We start from the raw sequence: 20,264 nt of genomic DNA on the forward strand, positions 1-20,264 counted from the left end.
ATTTCAGTTCTTTAACTTTGCTTTTGTTCATTTCAGCCCTTTAACTATCAACTTTATTCAATTAAAACTTTTCCATCAACTTTTATTATATTTTGTGGTTAATTTTTAAATTTTTTAAATTTTTCTTCAAATTTTTTTAATTAAAAAAATTCAATTAATGATTGAAAAGTATTTTTCACTTTTTTTTTTCAAAAATTTTTAACAAAAGTTGACAGAAAGACTTTAATTGAAATGATTTGAAACTTAAAGGACCAAAATAAATGAAAGTAAAGTTAGAGAATTGAAATGAATTCTGAAAAAACTTAGCAGGTGAGTTTTGCATTTTAAGCTAATATTTACCACCCATAATTTTATTTTATTTTTTTTGTACCAAATCATAGATAAAACATGAAATTTTTGTGTAGTTTTAAATTGTCTGTCGGTGTTGGGGCCCATTTGAGTAGAGTTATTTACAAAAATGCCACTTAACTTAATTTCCTAATATCTGAAAACTCTCAAAAGGTGTTCTCATATCTTACTACTCATTCTCTTTTGGGATATGAGTTATGAAAATTGAAAACAAAAATCAAACCAAGCAATAATTTATGTGGTGGGGCCCATGAAATTTAAGTGATAAGTAATGGAAACACAACAAACCAATTGGCTGAGTAATACAATTGGATCGCTTGGGATTACACACAACTTTTTTTTTTTCTTGCAGAAACATTATACACACAACCTAATACCTCTAATATGAAAGAATGGGCCAGGCCCTAATCCTTGAGTGAATATGGATAGTAAAATGGGCAAAGAATATCGACTATATCATGGTCAACCAGGACAAGAGTTTCAACTTTCGACTATACAATGATCAAAATCAACATTGGCAAGAATGGACAAGCACCTATTCATAACCATGAAAGGTCGAATGTTTCCTTTGGTCAACAGATGAATCCTCTTGGGAAAAATCCACACAATTTTCCACCTCTCAAGTTGAATCACCAACGGTTCCAATTGGCATCGAGATCAATTAATTGATCTTATTATATGAGCCATGTTTATGTAAAATTACAAGAGAGACCTATAGAAAACCATACCCAGAGCCAAAGCAGCCCCTTTGTCCTGCAAATAATCCGTTACGGCCCAATTAATAACCAAAGGGACGAAGAAAGGCCATGATTGATAATGTTGTTTATGGACTTCATGAAGACTTCTTGGGCTTGCAACATGGTCATTTTGTGCTTTTTTTTTGGGGGGGGGGGGGGGGGGGGTGTTGTTTGGCAAAAAGGACCCAGCCCATGAAAAATGTTTATTTTAAAAGCAGGACTGCTCTACACTATATATAAATATGGTGGGTTCTAGTTAACTGAACTAATAAAATTTTTAATTGTTGAATAAGATATCTGAGGTTCAATACCTGTCTATAGAGAATTTATACTAATGTTGACGTAAAATGATCCCTACACAAAGTATATTGTAATTTTGCCCCATAACATAGAGGTTTAAATTAATTTTTATCCAACTTTTCAAGAAAGAATTTGGATTCCAATCACAGGAGTGCAGTGTAAATTCCAAGTTTGAGGATACTTTAAAAAAAAAAAAAAAAAAAAAATTAAACTAGGATATATTGTATCTATTAGAATATTGAGATAGATTGCTATTTTATTTGTCACCACCTACTTTAGGAACTCTTCAGCTACAATCTATCACAAGATTAGTTAGCTAACATCTTCACCAAACCTCTTTCACCAAGGTGTTTTCATGAAACGACTTCCAAATTCAAGTTCATCTCCATTCACCCAATATGAGTTTGAGGGATCCTTATAGAATATAAATCCAACGGGCATAGGCCCATTGTTCTAGATTTTTTGTACTACACTAATATTACTTGTACATCTTCACCTTGTTTATTTATATATAAATATACTTTATTTTACACAATTTAATACACACTGTTTTAGACTTTAATAGTATCAATTATAAGTTCAGAACACAAAGTAGCATGAGATGAAAATGGTTTTGGTAATGTATTGATTGTTCCAAAGTTTTGTCATATTTTTGAGAGACAGTTCATGGGAAAGGGAGAAGGGGGATTCAGATCACAGAGATAAAGCACCACAAAAAAAGTCATTTATATTGGACTATTATTTCGACCATGGAAGCTTACCATCTTAGTGGATGTATGTGGAAGTTCTAATCAAAATTGACATTAAACTAAGCAACCAATACTGATAAACAATCTATGTCAACGTTTTAGAGCAGAACTCCATTCTGCTTGTTTAATCATGATCGATTGATAGCTGCAGATGCGAGAAAATCCAATCAGTTTCCTTTCATGTGGTACAAATAAATTTAATGGGAAGACAAATAAATTTAATGGGAAGAAAAGTGTTTGTTTAATAAATAAGATACAATCATATTGATTCTCACAAAGTTTTGACGGTAAGCATGTGAGCTAACCATGATTGACTCTATCACAATGAGATTTCACGATCCCATAGGGAACATTTTTTTTTCGATGTGTGTTTTGAGTACCAATGGGGAACTATTACTAAAGAAAAACTGATTTCTGAGGGTAGTTTTGAATACATTACCAGATTATGGATCATTTTATTGTTGGACAATATTTATTAATGAATTCCTTTTAATGTCACCCTCAATAATAGTAAACCATCTAACTTTTTATATATATGAAAGCAACACATGATTTGAAATAGATGAAGATTTGCATTCTCTTGGGCACGAGGATAAACTACTTAAACCCGTTAGAAGTGAAAAGCTTATGGATTACTCGGTAACAGGTTCTAGCGGGTGAGATTAGTTGCCCATAGAAGTTTGATTAACAGTGAGGATTGTTTGTTGTACAGTATGCTCTGCGACTTGTAACTAAGTGAAGTTCTCCTATATCATAAAAAATTAAAAAACAAAAAGGATGAAGATTTGCATGATCTGACGATCATGAGTTTCTGCTTAATTACAGTAGTACAAGCGTTGTAGTTTCTTTTTCACCCTTATTCTAAGGAAGGATGTTCAGTAAGTCTGAATTTGCTCAACAGAGAAAGCAAGGTTTCTCCTTACTTTCTGTTTTCCATCAAATTGCTAATACCCAGTCGTAATCAGCTGGCACATGGAGCAAACCTTATCTTGATGTTGTCTTGCATGTTCCACTGTGGGTTAATCAAAGAGAGAAAGAGAATGGAAACTCCACTCCCCACGTTCTTTTTGGACCACCGACTATATAAATTAATTAGTGCAGCTACTCAATATATGATCTGACCTTTCGAATAGATAAACCATTGTCATATTTAATTCCCATGTTAGATCTTCATATCCATGATAAGTTGACTGAGATTCAAAATCTGTGGTATTTAATCATATAGTTTATATATCTGAAACAATTGCAACATCTTTTATACCAATAAGTTGACCTTATGTATTTGTGGTCCCATTCCTGAAACTAAAAAACTCTCCATTGAACCATAGATCTCGCAGGCAGAATAACTGGATTGTCGGTACTACTTAATCCCATGGAGGCCTTAGATTTCTCCCAAGTTAATTAAAATAAACTGGAGACCAAAAACATGTTTGAGTAAGTATTTCTGTATTTGGCGCAATTATGATTCCAATGCATTAGCAAGGGGTAGCTCTTGTGATTTGTTACTCTAGTCTACTAATAAAAAATGAATAATTTGCATACTTCACCAGATGATATCCTACAAGAGTTTTTTTTTTTTTTTTTTTTTTTTTTTTTTTTTTTTTTAATTTTCAATTTTAAATTTATATTTTTAACTTTTAAGTTGATAAAAAATATTAAAAATTAAAACCCAAACATGTGTAATATTGAGATTAGATAATTATATTTAAACACTAGCCACATAATCTCCTATAAGGTCACACACTAAATAATCTCTCACCCTCTCTCAACCAAAATCAAAACTAGAAATTAGATCTAGAAAACGATTTTCCTTTTGTTAAATTTTACACCAGAAACATGATTTTGGATTTTCTATTTAAAAATGATCTAGGTTTGGGTTGTATCATTTCATCAAATCATGTGTTTAATACGTCTTTAATAGGGTGAATTAAGGTTATTACGTGATTCTATTATTAATTGAAACTAGTCACGAACCCGCGCGTTGCGTGTGATAATTATTTTTATGGTGGTTTTATTAATTTTTTTTTTTTTTTACAATTTAAACTAATCTAATAATGAGTAATGTCTTTCTTAATTATATTTTTATTTATTATAGGAACAATCATAAATGTAATATAGGAACAATCCAAAACACCCAAAAAAACGTAAACTAAAAAAAAATAATAATAAAACTTAACAATGATTAATTGAACCAATATTAGGATAAAATTTTGTTTTTGATAATCTATTAAGGTTATTTTCTTTGTAGAAATTATAATTTCAGCCACCCAAAACATATTATCAAATAAAAAATTATTAGCAAAATCTAAGAATTAAATTTCTATACATGCATTGTTATAAAATAATAATAAAAAAAATAAAATTGCAAAAGTTAAAATTTGTCACCTATCCAATTATTTTCGTTTGGCTAACCTTTGCTTTTCTTTAAATAAATGGCATTATAGAATACTTCTAATACAACTATTAAGAGTACTTTGTCCACCACAAAGGATTAGAAAATAAACAAAAATTTGTAAAGTCTCATAGTTTAACATCTAAATTGAGTACTATAAAAAATCATGCTATGTAATAGAATAAATACTAAATTATCCAAGTCATGCTATGTAATAAAATAATATTATATTTTTATATGCTATACTTAATTCTTTAGAACGCAATAGGATAACATTTAACAATTAAAGAGAATATATATATATATATATATAATTAAAAAAAAAAACAACAACAACAACAATTTAAAAAACAAAACTAAATCGCATTAACTCAAAATAGAGTTTTAAAGAATATAAAAAATTATCAACCTAAAGTAGAGATGCAAGAAAAATAAAAAAAAAATCCACCAAAAAATTTAGAGAGAGAGAGAGGGAACTTTTTTTTTTTTTTTTTTTTTTTTTGTGAGGGAAAACTATGCATAGAATAGAAGAGATAGTGACAAATTTATAGTAAGAGGGTGTGAATAAGAAGAGACAAAAATAAAGGAAGATGAAGGGAAAGAGGAAAAATGATATTAATGTAGAGGGTAGTGGGGAGATGAAAAGGTAAGGAAGGGAGAAAGATTGAAGAAGTAGTGGGGAGATGAAATGGTAAGGGAGGGAGAAAGATTGAAGAAGTAGTGGGAAGATGAAACAAAATAAATGTTAAAAACAATTATAAGAAAATTGGAAAGACTGAAAAAGCTCACACAAAACTCTAACGTTGAATTGAAAAGGTTTTGGATTGGGCTTGATAATGGAACTAAATAAATAAGAGGTTGGCTGGATTAATTATACAGATTTATTATAGGGTGATAGTGGGAGTAAATAAATAAGTAATGGGCTACATTTATAGGGCTGAAAATTGTAAAAACTATTTTAAAATTGTAGGACAAATTATATTTTAAAAAAAAAAAGAAAAAAAAGAATGACGTGGCAGCTGATGTGGCGCAACGTGAGAGCAGCAGCATTAAACGCTACGCTTCAGCTTTTAGTAATATATAGATTGCAATAGTACCTTTGATAAAATAGATTTTTATTGTTATACACTTAAAAATTTATTCTATTCTTGTCATATTATAGACATCATTTCTTAAGTAACTTTTATTTGTGGTTTGTATTTAGCTAAACTGATAAAATCTCTTGTCATCGAATAAGAAATTTGGAATTCAAACTATGCTAAATTTTGCAGTATCTATCATTTTTTTTTTTTTTTTGGAAACTGGACTCAAATTTCATTTAAATCTAAATTTACAGTGTCACACGCAATTGATGGAACATCTTCCATCCAAAACAAATTAGAACTAACATTTTGTGCAAATCTAGTAAGCACATGTGCCACCTTATTTCCATCTCTCTTAATACAGCTCACAGATATCCATTCAAATGCTCCCATCAAATGCCGAATGTCCCCAACAATATTCCCAAGTGCTGACTAGTTATCCTTGGCCGAAACTATACTCCTTGTAGCATTGATATTGTCTCCTTCAACTATCAGTTCTGTGAAGTCAGTATCTGTTGCAAACTCCATCGCCTTATGACAAGCAAACAATTTTGCCTCCTCGCTGCACTGGACTGCAGGGCCCTTAACTGTCATCACTGCCATAACTTCTCCCCTTGAGTTTCTGATCACAGCACCGAACCCAGAGTTGGTGTTATCCGAGAAAATTGCTGCATCATAGTTCAACTTATACACGGACTGAGGTGGCAGTTTCCAATTGATCCCATCGTTCTGCTGTACCTGGCCAGCCACTCATTGCACAACTTCAGCTTGTAAACTCTCCTGTGACCGCTGGAATTCCTCAAGCAACTCAATTGCTCTCTTGTTCAACCAACCCGGCTCCAGAAATTTTCCTCCATGCACCAATCTGTTTCGCTGATATCAAAAAATATTTTTTAATTAATATTTTTATTAGAAAATATTAATATTTTTTATATAAACTATAAAATATTAATCTAGATATGTGATATGAATAGGATTATTTAAGTTAAATTGCAAATTATACCCCTAAAGTTTGGGGTGATTAGATTTTACATTCTAAAGTTTTAGAATTTGAATTTTATCCCCTGAAATTTGGTTATGTTTGGATTTTACACCTTGATATTTCAAAATTTGAATTTTACTCTCTATATTTTAGGAGTGTTTGGATTTTATTCCCTAAAGTTTTGGAGTATTTGAATTTCACACCCTAAAGTTTCAGAATTTAAGGGTGTAAAATCCAAACAATCCTAAACTTTAAGGGGTAAAATCTAAGTTCTGAAACGTCACGATGTAAAATCCAAACACCCCAAACTTTAGGGGGTAAAATCCAAATTATGAAATTTTAGAGTGTAAAATCCAATCATCCTCAAACTTTAGAGGTGTAATATGCAATTCACCTAATTATTTATAATAAACTTATAAAGATATAATGATATAATGAATTTAATAAGATCCTGCCTAAGTCAAATTCCACCCCATAAGGATATGCTTGATTAGTAAAGAAATTAGAAGACTTAGTGAAGCATTTAATTAGTGGTCTCACTCAAAGGGAAAATTATTGAATATTCTAGGAGTATCATAAATGTGTACTCCCTCCTCTCACATGAATTGTGGATCCCAACCATGAATTTAATTAGTGAGACCCACAATTATGTAAGAGAGAGAAGTATGCACTTATGGTACTCCGGGAGTACTCAATATTTACCCCACTCAAAGACTCAAATTCCTATAAAAAGAGGGGCTTACATCACATAAAAGGTAAGCCAAAATATTATCTTAGGACTCTCACTTTGATACAAAATATAGTTGAATCTCTTTTTGATTTAGGCATTGGAGACTCCTTACTAGAACTCATCACGGTGGGTTTTTCAATCCTTTTTGTTTGTTTTGTTTTCGGAGTCTTGATTGGTTGTGCAGAATCCTTGCTATCAACATTATGGAGAGAGAGAGAGAGAGAGAGAGAGAGAGAGAGTCATATAAGATTAATTTTAGGTGTTTAATTGGAGATATATTATTTTCCTCATTTGACTCTATTATTTGAAGTTTTCAAAAAAAAAAAAAAATTATTCTCCTAATAATAGTATAGATAACTATAATAATATTGAAAGAACTTAAATACTGTACCTTAGGTACTGTTCCTTAAGTTCCATTTTTAAAATTTAGCCATATGACTACTTATCTAAAAAATACACTTTCATTCTAGGAGGAAAAATCCACATGGTAGAATCTTAAAAGGGGAACCTAAAGAGCAGCACCTAAGTCTTGATTATATAGAAGACTAGTTTTTCCCCAAATCATGTATTTTTTGGTGAATTTATTATAAAAATTGTTATCGTTATTTTTGCAAGAAGAAAATTTGAAGATTAAAATTGATAAAATGCTTCTTAAAATTGTAATTGGACACACTCTGTTAAGTTTAGAATAGTATTTGTTAATTGTTACACAATAATTAGTCGGGTGTTTTTTGGGAAGTAAGGTGAAACCTCACTAACGTGATTGCTTTTCACAAACAATGGCATATAAGCTTCTCAGCTCATTAATTAGGACAAAATTTGGCTATGCTTATAATTAATAGCTACAACACTACTTAATATATTTTTATTGAATGTAAATTTTGGCACATCTACTTTTAGAATATATTTTCTTTTTATATCCTCTATACTTGGAAATTTTTAAGAAGATCAAAGATCTATAGTTTATGTTATCAATAAAATATTTAAATTTAAAGTTCTTGTAATTTAAAAGTATACATAAAAAATAAGTTTATGGATTGAATAGTAAATAATAACTGATCATTGGAAATAGATAGCCAAAAAAAAAAAAAAAAACTAATCATTGGTAAAAAATTTAACATGTGTGTTAAAGCTTAGAACATGCAATTAGATTTTTAAAACATATAATTATGTTAATTTTTTTAGTAAAAGTTGTGATCATATGGCTACAATCAAGTTTGTAACCGAGCTTTGTCTCATTAATTACTATATCCAAACAAGGAAATTGATAAGATTTTCTAAATGCGGATATAAGATTCCCTAATTTGAAAGAGAAGCCACCGACAGTATTCTATTTTTAGCATTTAGAATTATTGATTCCCCCTACCAGAAAAGGTTTTCTTTTCCTTTTACCTTTCTTTACCTTCAAGGTATTCAATCAATAAAAAATTAGAGAGAAAACGCGTTCGTTGTTTTATTTAAGGGTATCTCCTTGACTTTGTAAATCTTGCTTTGATGCCAGGATCTGAACTTGATATTAATTCTTCATTAAGAAAGTAGGGAACCACAGGTTAAAAATGCTACTTACCCAGTTAAGCTCCATCAGTAATCTCAACCAAAAATTTAAGACTCATTCACATTGCGAGTGCATGGTTATGGACTTATGGGACTTGGCTAGAGCTAAAGATTGCCGAAATTATAGTTGAAATAATAAGAGTTTTAGATAACTGGGACCTGAAAGTTTTCATTATCATATGTATAACATGGGTCACAAAATAGAAAATCACACTTCATTACAGCAAAGTAGATACAATAAGTGGTACCAACCCTGTTCATTGAGAAACACTTGTACAGTTGTACACCATATTTAAGAACAAACTTTGATTTTTTTTTTTTTTTGGGTAATTAAACAGCCTTTGATCACCTGCTTATTTGGGCTGCATTTAATTCACGGTTTTAAAACAAAGCAATACAGTAGATTTTATGAATGCAACAAATCATGCGACTTAAAGCTTTAATAATTTGCTAGTTGTACAAAAAGATTTTATCCCAAAAAATTATTTTGAAAGTTCATTACAGTATACGTACAAGGTGAATTTCATCAATCAGGTTTAACTTATAAGAAAAGCAAAAAATAAAAAATCTATCCACCAGTCCTACAAAAGATTTACAAACAATTAAGAGACAGCATATTATGTTTACGAAATAATTTGGGGTGAAAGATATTTGAAAGCTGTAACGCATATGGTTCAGCCAAAAAAAAAAAGAAGAACAAATTAAGAAAGATTAATATATCTGAACTCTATTGCTAATAATGGTTAAGAAAATTCATGATTAGGTTAATCCCCAAAGTAATGTTTGGCTTTGGCCAGAGTGGACACATTCAACGAAAAAAAAGATTAAAGATAGAAGAATCAAGAATACAAGACAAAAGAAAACCATATTGGCCTAGTATTCGATTTAAAGTTGGAAAAAGATTAAACAGCGGCGAGAGTTCAATTGATTGCCTTCATGATTGTCCAATTTGATTTCACATTTACAGCACAATAATAGTGCCATTCGAAAACATTATAATTTACATGGTTTATTATCTAATAAAATAGTTTTGTACGGAAATTCTCTTACAACGTAGTAAGGTTTTTGGGTTCAATTCAAGTGCACTTTTTTTTCCTTTTTCTGAACAAGAATAAATACTTTTATTGACCAAAAATCTTAATGGGCCCAGCTATCTTCTCCTTCCAGCTGAGTCACAAGGAAAACTTAATTAGAGATGGGGAATATGGAGCTAAGAAATGGCAGTACTATTAAGATGTCAATGAGCAAAATTAGTTCTGAAGTTTACAAAAATTTAAAGCAAAGATACTGTACACTTAACAATAGAGCTTACCGAACAGGGGGGAACACCTTAAATAGGTGTTCGATCTTATGTTATTTGTTAATTGACCATTTTAGAAAAATTTTGATATCATTTTTATTAAAAATATAAAAAACTATCAAACCAATCAATTGATTTTTTATTTTTTCATAAAAAAATTTATAAATATTTTCTAAACTAATACATTTAAGATATCTGTTAAATTTTCTCTTAATTAATTCAAAACAAAAAATGCATCCCCTTCTAGAAATGAAGGGTAAGATCAAGCTAAGCATATAGCAAGTCATAGAATTTTCAATTACTTTTAGCATCAATTAATCAATCTTTCTCGTGTTACTGTTAGGACATTGGTTAACTTTTCGTTCAAAACAAATAAAGCATCCCTTTCTAGGAGCGAAGAATAATATCAAGCTAAGTTTAAAGCAAATCATAGAATCCCCAGTTGTTTTTAGCAACGACTAATCAATCTTCCTCATGTTGTCAAAAAACACATAAAGAACGCCCTAATTTGTGGAATGACAATTGACACACCAAACCTTTTTGCACTTTTTTCTCCTTGAATGTCTGTATACAAAGAGATGTGAATAAAGAGAAAGAAGTGAATGTTCTTTATTGTCAAAAACTTCAAACTAACTACAGTATAATAAGACACACGAATCATTCAAAGCTAAAAGAGGAAATCGAATAAACCATTCCACATATATCTTCTTTCTTCTTTAATAACCCTCAACTGTAATTCACTGTTCCCAACAACAAGAAGCCAACAGACATAGAAAACAAAATGAAGCTTTCATTTTTTGTAAGATCGATCTGTTAATACAGTATAATGTACAAAAACAATCTCACCTAGCAGACATATAGAACTGAGATCCCTTAACCATATATGAATCTCATCTCTTATATATTGTCCCCCAACTCATCAAATTTCCAAAAATTGACAATTTATTATGTAAAAAAAAATAAAAAAAATAAAACCATTTCTAAGACTCCAGAGCGAACTGAGTTTGTAACAGATCATAAGGAGCCCACAACGCATCCAAAGGGCAAGGCCGGTTACCATCGAGTCGAGCCCATGGCTTGCCTTTTCCACTCCAATGCAAGAGACTCGCTGGACCAGGATGCAAATCTCTACACAACCCACGAAAGTTGTCCCCACCAAGACCATGCTGGTTCCACCTGTGATCCACTGGGGCTATGTTTCCAGCAAAAACCAACAAAAATGGTGGCAAAGAACCCAGCTCGTAGATCCGCATTCGCTTCTGGAGCTCCATCCATTCAACTATCTTTGTTGTGTAGTCACCGCTTCTCCACCGCTCCAAATCGATGACCATGACACCCGTGTTGAAGTAACAGGCACTGCGGCCAGCGAAAATGAGAGACAGAGTTGGGTTGGACCAAAACGTGGGTGTGAAGTAGGAGGTGAAATTTGCGTTGCAGTACTCTGGTGCAGCGAGGACAGCTTGGTCTCCAAGTGGGGTTGCTGCGAGTTTGGCAATGTCGTCGACGAGGACTAAGTCCGAGTCGAGGTAGACTATGCGGCTGACACATGGTGGGATGAGATCAGCGAGGTAGTTTCGAGCGTAGTTGAGAGCGCAGTCTAAGGCTGCGCGGATTGAAGTGGAGATGAGTCCCAACACGGCCGAGTCGTCGAAGGGGTAGACTCGGAACTTGAGGTACGGGAATGAGTTGGAGATAATGTGAGTGAGATTGTTGGGATTGGAAATGGAGTTTGAGGAGGAAGTGACGAAGTGGAAGAAGACGTTTTCAGGGCAAGAGGAGTGTTGGAGGACAGAGAGAATGGCAGCCATTGATCCACGGAGATAGATGGCATCGAGGGTCATTGCCACGTGGACAGCCTGATCAGAGCAGAGGTCCATGGTTGAAGATGAAATGGGTATGGAAGGGCATGATGGAGAGTTGTAGAATTTGGGGGCTTCACGGAATTTTTGAGCGGTGGTGGTGGCATTGGTTTTGGTGAAGAGGCACTGGCCTAGGAGGAGGAGAAGGATGAGACTCAGAAGAGATGGTAGTAGGTGTTGTTGCGGTGGTGAATTTGGCATGTTAAGGAAAGGTTTGTGAAGTTGAAAATGATGGGTTTGGGTTTGGGTTTTTGTAGCTTTTCCAAGAGAGAGAGTCTGTGTTTTAGAAAGAAACACAACACTACCGCGGTGTCTGATGTGGTCTGAAATGAACCCACGTTGTTTCAAAGAAGCTGCTGGGACGCCTGGTCAATGAGTCTTAACTTAAAAGTCATTGGGACAGAAACAAAAATAAAAATGCTTTCTTAACAAACTCAGCGCGCACACACACATTCTCTCTCAGAGTAAAGTAAATAAATTTCACGAGGCATATATAGTGTACCGTAGTATATAAATTCACTTTTGTATTTGTGTTTTTAGGATACCTAACTATTCTGCTTTGACATAATTGGTATGCACCAAATTAGTGTTAAAAGATCACTAAATAACCAGCACATCATTTACAATGCAATTCTTATGATCTAAAAGTGACAACATTTAATTCGCAGATCTTTCGAATACGACAGTCGTTAACTTAAAGAGTAGTTAATTATCTTTCATGTACAATTAATGGACCAAAAAGAGTTTTTCCCTTCCTTTTTTTGGTGTTGTTTTCTGTGTTTCGGCGTAGTTTTGAAAGTCCTCACAAGTAGTACTACCAAAACAAAAGGAGCAGGTCTCGATAACCATATTACGATCCATAGTTGATACTCCCAACCCAATCCCACCATTATTGCTTCGAATTAAATATAGTAAGGCAAACCCAAATCCCATTTTTGAGTTGAATCAAATATAGTATAAGACATTTCATCTCCCGCTCTAGTTGAGCCATCCGTGTCAGGGAAAGCTTCAGCTCAGCGTCTCACTCACTCACCTTCTATTCCATACATAAGATAGGTAAGTTTTACTGAATCAGAAATCTGGGGATTTGGGTAATGACCAATTAATGAGGCACTACTATGTACTACCCTTTTGTTGTTTTTGACCAAAATCTGAATGCCATATATATGACAATCACACGGTTTTATCTTTCCCAAAAATCTACTCGTAAAAAATTCCTTACTTGTATATACATGTCCTGTTTTTGTTCCGAATATTCCGTGGGACGTTAATGCAAAGTCCACCTCGAAGAATTTTATACAAACATTCACGACTCTTGATGAGACACCACTAATCTCATCCAAAATTAATGTCTTAAATCTTGGCCACTTCATCTGATTGTACAACCTAATCTGGCCCAGAGTTAATTAGGTCGAGTAAATAGTAAATAGAATGAGAGGCCACGTAGAGCCCAAGTGGGACCTAGAGGGTGCCACCTGGGTGGATTATGTTTAATGAAGGAAGAAAAAGTTGGTAGGTTTTTTTTTTTTAGTTAGAAAATGACAGCCAAACTAGAAAAATAGTAGAAGCCTAGAAGGGCCGGGTTTTCTTTTCATGCTTGTGAGTTGTCACCTAACATTTTGATTCATTACTAAACAAAAAACGCATAGAGATAAAGAAAGAAGAAAGTTATGGTTATAATTTACTACTCTAATAAAATACTATCTTTTTAATTTTTTTTTTTAAATGTAGAGTTACAAAATGAGGGGGGGGGGGGGGGGTTGACCTTTCAATTGTCTTCTTCTAAAGTGGTTAGTGTTTGATTAAAAGTTTCACTAAATTAAAATAGACAAACAGATCATATTTGGACGTTGTCCTTGAGAGAATGCATGGAACCTGATTGGTTTGAAAATGCACTAAACAGTGAACACCCTAAGCTCATTATTGTAGTTTTACACACACACACATGCGGATAATCATTGTAAAATGTCCTCTTGCTTGTAGCTGTTATAATAGAACTAGCACAATTTTGTGGAACGTTATCCATGTTCTACCACATAAAATTTGGTATTTGCATTTCATTGATGATCATCATTGTTCTCTAATAAGTGTCCATTTGTCAAAAAAAACTTTTTTGCTTTTTCACATCTCATAGATCATGGACTATAGGTTTCCTATTTTGTAACATTTCCATCAAGGCCTTTTGAAAGAACTTCCTAAACCTATAATATGCTTTTTACAAAATCAACCCTGATTTACTAAATGAGAATAGAGTGATTGTCCTAAACAAAAAGATGTCTTTTTAATACTCACGTAAAACTTAAGTATAATTTCTTAAATATAAAATATTAATTTTTACAATTAAACTCAAACACATGACTATATTAACTAATACAACACATATAATGTTATCTTTCCCAATAAGAATTAAATTCCATATAATTATGTATTTGAATTCAATCGGGAAATCTTAGAGCACATTGGGGTGTAGACACCCTCTAGTTGCTAGTTTACATCCAAAACCTCAAAAATATTGTTCCATCAGAGTATGGGTTCTTAAAAATTTTTAGAACCTGTGAACAGTTGGTTCTTATAAATAGAACCAACTGTTGATTTGGATGTAAAAATAATACTATTATTTTAATTGAGAAAGGTGAAGAGAGGAAAAAGAAAAGTAAGATAAGAGAGAGAAATATGATTTTTTTTTAATATTATTTGATGTTGTAGTTTATATTATTTTAGAGAATTGTATATAAAAATAGAATTTGGAATGTTAGGTAAGTTATAAAATGAGATGATAAAATAAATAAAATAAATTTTAAGATTATAAAATAGAACTTTTTTTGAAATCCCTAATAAAAATACTCTAATGTATTACATCTAAAAAATTGTACTTGGTTCTACCATTTACAACCTTACTCAACAAAGTAAGAGTTGTTCAATCAATAACTTTGATCAAAGTGTATAATCAATCATGTCATTAATGAAATGTTGCAGGGGTCTCTTTTGTTGGTCCTGCCACATGCTGAATTGATAATCTACTTTCCTTGGACCCGAGTTCATTATCTTTCCAACCTGAAACTCTAGCCAAATGGGTTATTCCCTTGGCCACAATCAAGGCCGGCTCTTGCGGTTAGCACTAGTTAACATCAAAGACTTAAATACATTATAAAGTTAAAGGCAAATTACAATTTACTTACTTGGAGTTTGGCCAAAATTTAAGTTGTCTACTTGTGGTTTGAAATTTAATATTTTATCCATTTGAGATTAGCTCAGTTAGATTTTTATAACCTACCTTTGTTAAAAACAGAGTTAAATATATAATTTTGCTGCACTTTTATATCTCTCTCTTTCAAAAACACAAAAAAAAAAAAAAAAAAAATTTAAAAAAGATCAAAAACTATCCATCAGAACACTTGCATCATGAAATTTCAAACTATAAGTAGGCAACTTAAATTTTGGTTAAACCTTAGGTAGATAAAGTGTCAAATTTTAAATCACATGTAAACAACTTAAATTTCAGCTAAACCATAGATGGATAGGTTGTAATTTGCCCTAAAGCTAATTATACTACCATAGTCAAGAGTTTTGTAACTCAACTGGTTGATAACTCTTGATATTTTTAAATTTGAGACATTCAGTGTTCAAACCCCTTTTCTCCCATTATAATTCTTAAATTATCAAAAATATATATAGGCAAAAAGAACATTTTTCTTGTTTTTTAAGGAGCCTAAATTAATTTTACTCCTCCCAATTACCATATTTCCCCTTTTCAACATTACTTATTCGCCCCACCTCTTTTTTTCTAACTATTAAGTTGATAGGGAGAGTAAATATAGTATCATCGACTTAATAATATAACCTCAACTATATTATATTATTGAATTGAATAGAAAGGCTATATACTTTCCATTAATTAACTTCTAAAAATACAAACTGCCCTATATCATTGAATAGCATGTGCACCTCATATGCGCTTCAATAAATTGTTTGCTTATTAACAGAAAAGGTGGAGAATACATCCACCATTACTAGGGTTTCATTGATGCATTTTTAAATGAACCGTACCATGTGCTAAACATGGCAATTGGCCCCCAAAACACACCTTCCAATTATTAGGGTGACTTCAATATTAGAATCGGTTAGTTGTTTAAATTTCCTTTTTGTCTTGGTTGCTTTATCCATTTCTTTTTTTTTTTTTTTTCTTGGAATAATATAGCAACTTTTTTGGGTGTTTATATATAGATAGAAGAGCAACCCGGTTAAACCGCACAGTTATCAAAATATCAAGACCAATTTTAAAAGGGAACACAATTGCTTTGATCAGCAATTTCCTGATGTCGGTTCTAGTTTTAAAGGACCAATATATCAAAGAGAAGTTGCCTCATGTACTGCGCGCATGCGACATTTGTTTCACTGACAGGTGGGTCGTTTCAAAAGTGAACACTAGCCATTGCTTTGATCTGCAATTTCTTGGCGTCGGTTCTAGCTTCAAAGGACAAAAAAAAAAAAGGTGTAGTAAAAGAAAGTAAAAGGAAAAAAGAGAGGCTCATTCATGTTCTTTTTAAAAAATCCTTTTGACTTTTTGGTATTTTACTGCGGATATATTTTTTTATATTTTTAATTATGAAGACTGTGAGCCTCTAGGTTTGTTTACAGAGTAGTGAGTACAGACCGACATCAATGGTGGGTCAAGAACGTCCAAAAAGTCAGCCCATTTGCCCAGCAATTATAGGAGCTTTATATTGATATAACGTTGTCTCCACTCTGTCCACTTGCGAAACAATCACTATATATGAAAGTACTTAAGTACATGAAAAGGAGTTCTACTGGTCCGTCGTGGACACGATTGATGTGTATGAAGATGACCTCAATGGGCGTGTATTTTAACTGGATATGAAGATGACCTCTTGTTTATTAATAGTTTGTTAATGAATCAACTTTTGCCAAAAAAAAAAAAGTTCTACTGGTGCTGCTGTGCCTAAACGTATTAATCAATTAAGTCGGTAATTTCAAACAAGGAACGGAGAAAATTAGGACATTACTATATAATTACTAGCATTCCAGATTTGAAAATGTTAGTCCAAAACAGTGTGCATTTTCAAAGGGTTTTGAGACCTCACTGCTGTAGAGTGTAGACCACATACAAGTCTCTTTTACCAGTCTTTTGAGTCACTATGGGCTACGAACAAGTTCTGTTAGCTTTGCCTCCTCGGTAAGCTTTTTCTCACGCATTCTTGAGAAGACTAGACATTATATATGAATAAAATTTAGTTACAAAATTAATTATAGTTTTAAATTATAACCTTATTCAATATCTTTTTATTGAAAGCAAATTTTGACAAATCCACCGTTGGATTACATCTTCTTTTTATATTCTCTATACTTACAAAATTTTTAGAAAATAAAAAATAAAAAATTATGTTATCAATAAGTTTTTTATATTGCAAGTTTTTATAGTTTAAAATTATGTATAAAATATAAGCTTATAGATCATATAGTAAATAATATCTTATTGACACAAAATTTGACATATGTATTAAGAGTGTAAAGAACATGTAATTCAAGAGTTAGATTTTCAAAATATATAGTAATGTATATTTTATTGAGTAAAGTTGTAGCCTTAAGTTACAACTAATTTTGTAACTAAATTTTATCTGTAGGGTCACAATTTTGGGACCCAAGCCCAAATTGTATGGAGTCTTAGTCCAATGAACTCAATACAATGAATTTGTAGAGAATGAGTTGGAAACTTGGATCTTAGCGAATCAGACGACTGACCAACAAGTCTTGATGATAAAGAAAGAAAGATGACATTGGTTTACTGGGAAGAGACGTCCTCGGATTTTATCTGAGGAGGTTGATTCTTCATCCTTCTTCTGCCCCCCCCCCCCCCGGTTCTCCCCTTCTCCTCTATTTCATACTGTCTCCCTACCATTTCCACTGTCCACGTGTAGGATTAGATTGATAGTGCTGATACTTGTCCCATTAACCCCTCCCTAAAGTCATTGGGAGTGGTTATAAAAGCTAAAAAGCATAGTTCTGTTTAGTTGCAGAGCACTTAATGTAATAGTAGCAGTTTTCTCTTAAATATTTTCATGTCTTCCTTTGTCCTTAATTTTCTATCTTAGTACTTATCCTATTCCAGGGAATGATCCGGAGTGTCACTCTCAATGGCAGGCCGTTCCCTTTGTCCTCGGCCTTACTTGGCTAAAGAGGAGTTCTTCCTTGAACTGGGCCCTTGACCCAACATATACATTGGTATGGGCTCCCTGGTTCATTTTGTAAATGCCACCCCCACATTATCCATCATATATGTATAAAATTTTGGTGAAGATATTTTCTACTTATTTCATAAGAGTTATTAGTACAAAAATCAAAGAGTTAAAAATAAAAAATCCAATTAGATTTTCAATTTGAGTCTAATTTTGTGCCTTATGGCCTATATAATATTTTAAATTTTTTTCCAAGTGAGTTGTTAGTGCAAAAGTTGAAGAATCAAAAAAAAAAAAAAGGAAAATGAAATATTTGGTTTGATTTTGACAATGTATTAACATGATTGTTGACAATGAAGATTGAGAAAATTTTTAAAAATAAATAATAACAAAAATGGAATTTATATTTATGTTGGATTTAGGATTCAGCGTGGGTTTCGTTCTTATCTAGACCAAAACTAAATCAACGTAAACTAAACTCTAGGACAAAACAAAATTAATAACATTTGCTATCAATAGTGGTTGGACAAACAAAATTGAGAATTTCATGGATAACAATAAATGAACTTTTTCCTCATTTGTTTCAAATAAACTTATATTTATTTTATAAGTAGCTATTTTATATTTCAAATATACAAATATTAAATATTATATATAAACTTGGTAAAATTTTAATATGCATTTAATTATGCTTATTTGTGAATGTATGTATCTCATCCCATGCATATGCAATGGTTACAAGCTAATTAATATAATATATAGAGACACCACATGACCCAAAAATTCAAATCTATGATTTTAAACCTAATTGTGTTATATTAATTCCTCAGCTCTTTTATATTTTCTCTATGTAGGACTACCACTCACACGAGTATACCTAATATAGCACTTGTTAGGTCACAACTAGTTTTATGTGAATTGAGAAAATCAACTAAATTAAGTCCCATTTGATAAATTATGGTCTAAAGACCAATGAAGAAATTATTAATCATTTTATTTCAAATTGAAAGATAAAATGACACTAATGTGACACTACAACAAAATGTATTTTTAGTGACGAAAATTAGTGAGGAAATATTTTTCGTCGCTAAAAATATAGTTTTAGTGATGAAATATGAATTTTGTCACTAATAATGAAAAAAATTATAACATTTAGTGATGAAAAATAAATTTCGTCGCTATTGTGATATGAAAAATGGGTGCCAGTGGAGGGAAACTTTGGCGTGAGTTTAATTAATTTATAGTGATGAAATATTTCGTCACTGTAGGTATTACTATGGATAGTATTAGTGACGAAAATCCTTTCGTCACTATAAGGAAGAATTAGCGACGAAAAATATTCATCACTAAAAATAATAATATTAATAGTTTTGCACTTATATGTTTTTAGTGTCGAAATCACAATTCATAACTAAAAGTATGATTTAGTGACGAAATATGAATTTCATCTCTAAAAATCTTAACAAAGCCCGATCTTTAGTGACGAAACTGGAATTCGTCACTAAAGACTTATAAGCCTAATTTCAATACCCAGCACACCAAAAAGAAACCAAGAGCCACAAAACATTTCAATAGCCATTTCGGTCAAAAAAAAAAAAGCAAAAAAAACAAGGATACCCACTCCAAATTGCTGACAACTCCAACCAAAAAAACACAAGCCACCGTCGCCGTTGAGCTCAGCCGTCACCGTTGAAGCTCAAACCGTCGCCGATTAAGCTCAAAGTTGGCGTCGACGACTCCAACCCACACTGATCGCGACGCTTAAAGGTTGGCAATCGACATCGATTGCGACACTTAAGCGTTGGTGATCGACGCCGATCTCAACGCTTAAGCGTCGCCGTTGGCAATCGACTCCGATCACGACACTTAAGTATCGCCAACACCGATTGCGACGCTTCAGCCTCGCCGTTGGCACCAATAGCAACGCTTCAACTCGCCGCTAGCGTCAATCTCGACGCTTTAGCTTGCCGTTGGCACTGATAGCGACGCTTCAGCTTGCAGAACGTTTGCGACGCTTCAATTCGCACCATTCAACAA

At 32.4% G+C, this 20,264-nt stretch overlaps 1 protein-coding gene across 1 annotated transcript; it reads right to left on the reverse strand.

Annotated features, from left to right (window-relative positions):
- Positions 1 to 10,944: 10,944 nt before the first annotated feature.
- On the reverse strand, positions 10,945 to 12,493 carry LOC115993609 (probable galacturonosyltransferase-like 1). The gene has a single exon (XM_031117547.1). The coding sequence runs from the start codon at positions 12,232 to 12,234 to the stop codon at positions 11,155 to 11,157; it is 1,080 nt and encodes a 359-aa protein (XP_030973407.1). The 5' UTR covers positions 12,235 to 12,493; the 3' UTR covers positions 10,945 to 11,154.
- Positions 12,494 to 20,264: the final 7,771 nt, after the last annotated feature.

This window comes from Quercus lobata, chromosome 6 (assembly GCF_001633185.2).
Source record: "Quercus lobata isolate SW786 chromosome 6, ValleyOak3.0 Primary Assembly, whole genome shotgun sequence".
Lineage (NCBI taxonomy): Eukaryota > Viridiplantae > Streptophyta > Magnoliopsida > Fagales > Fagaceae > Quercus > Quercus lobata.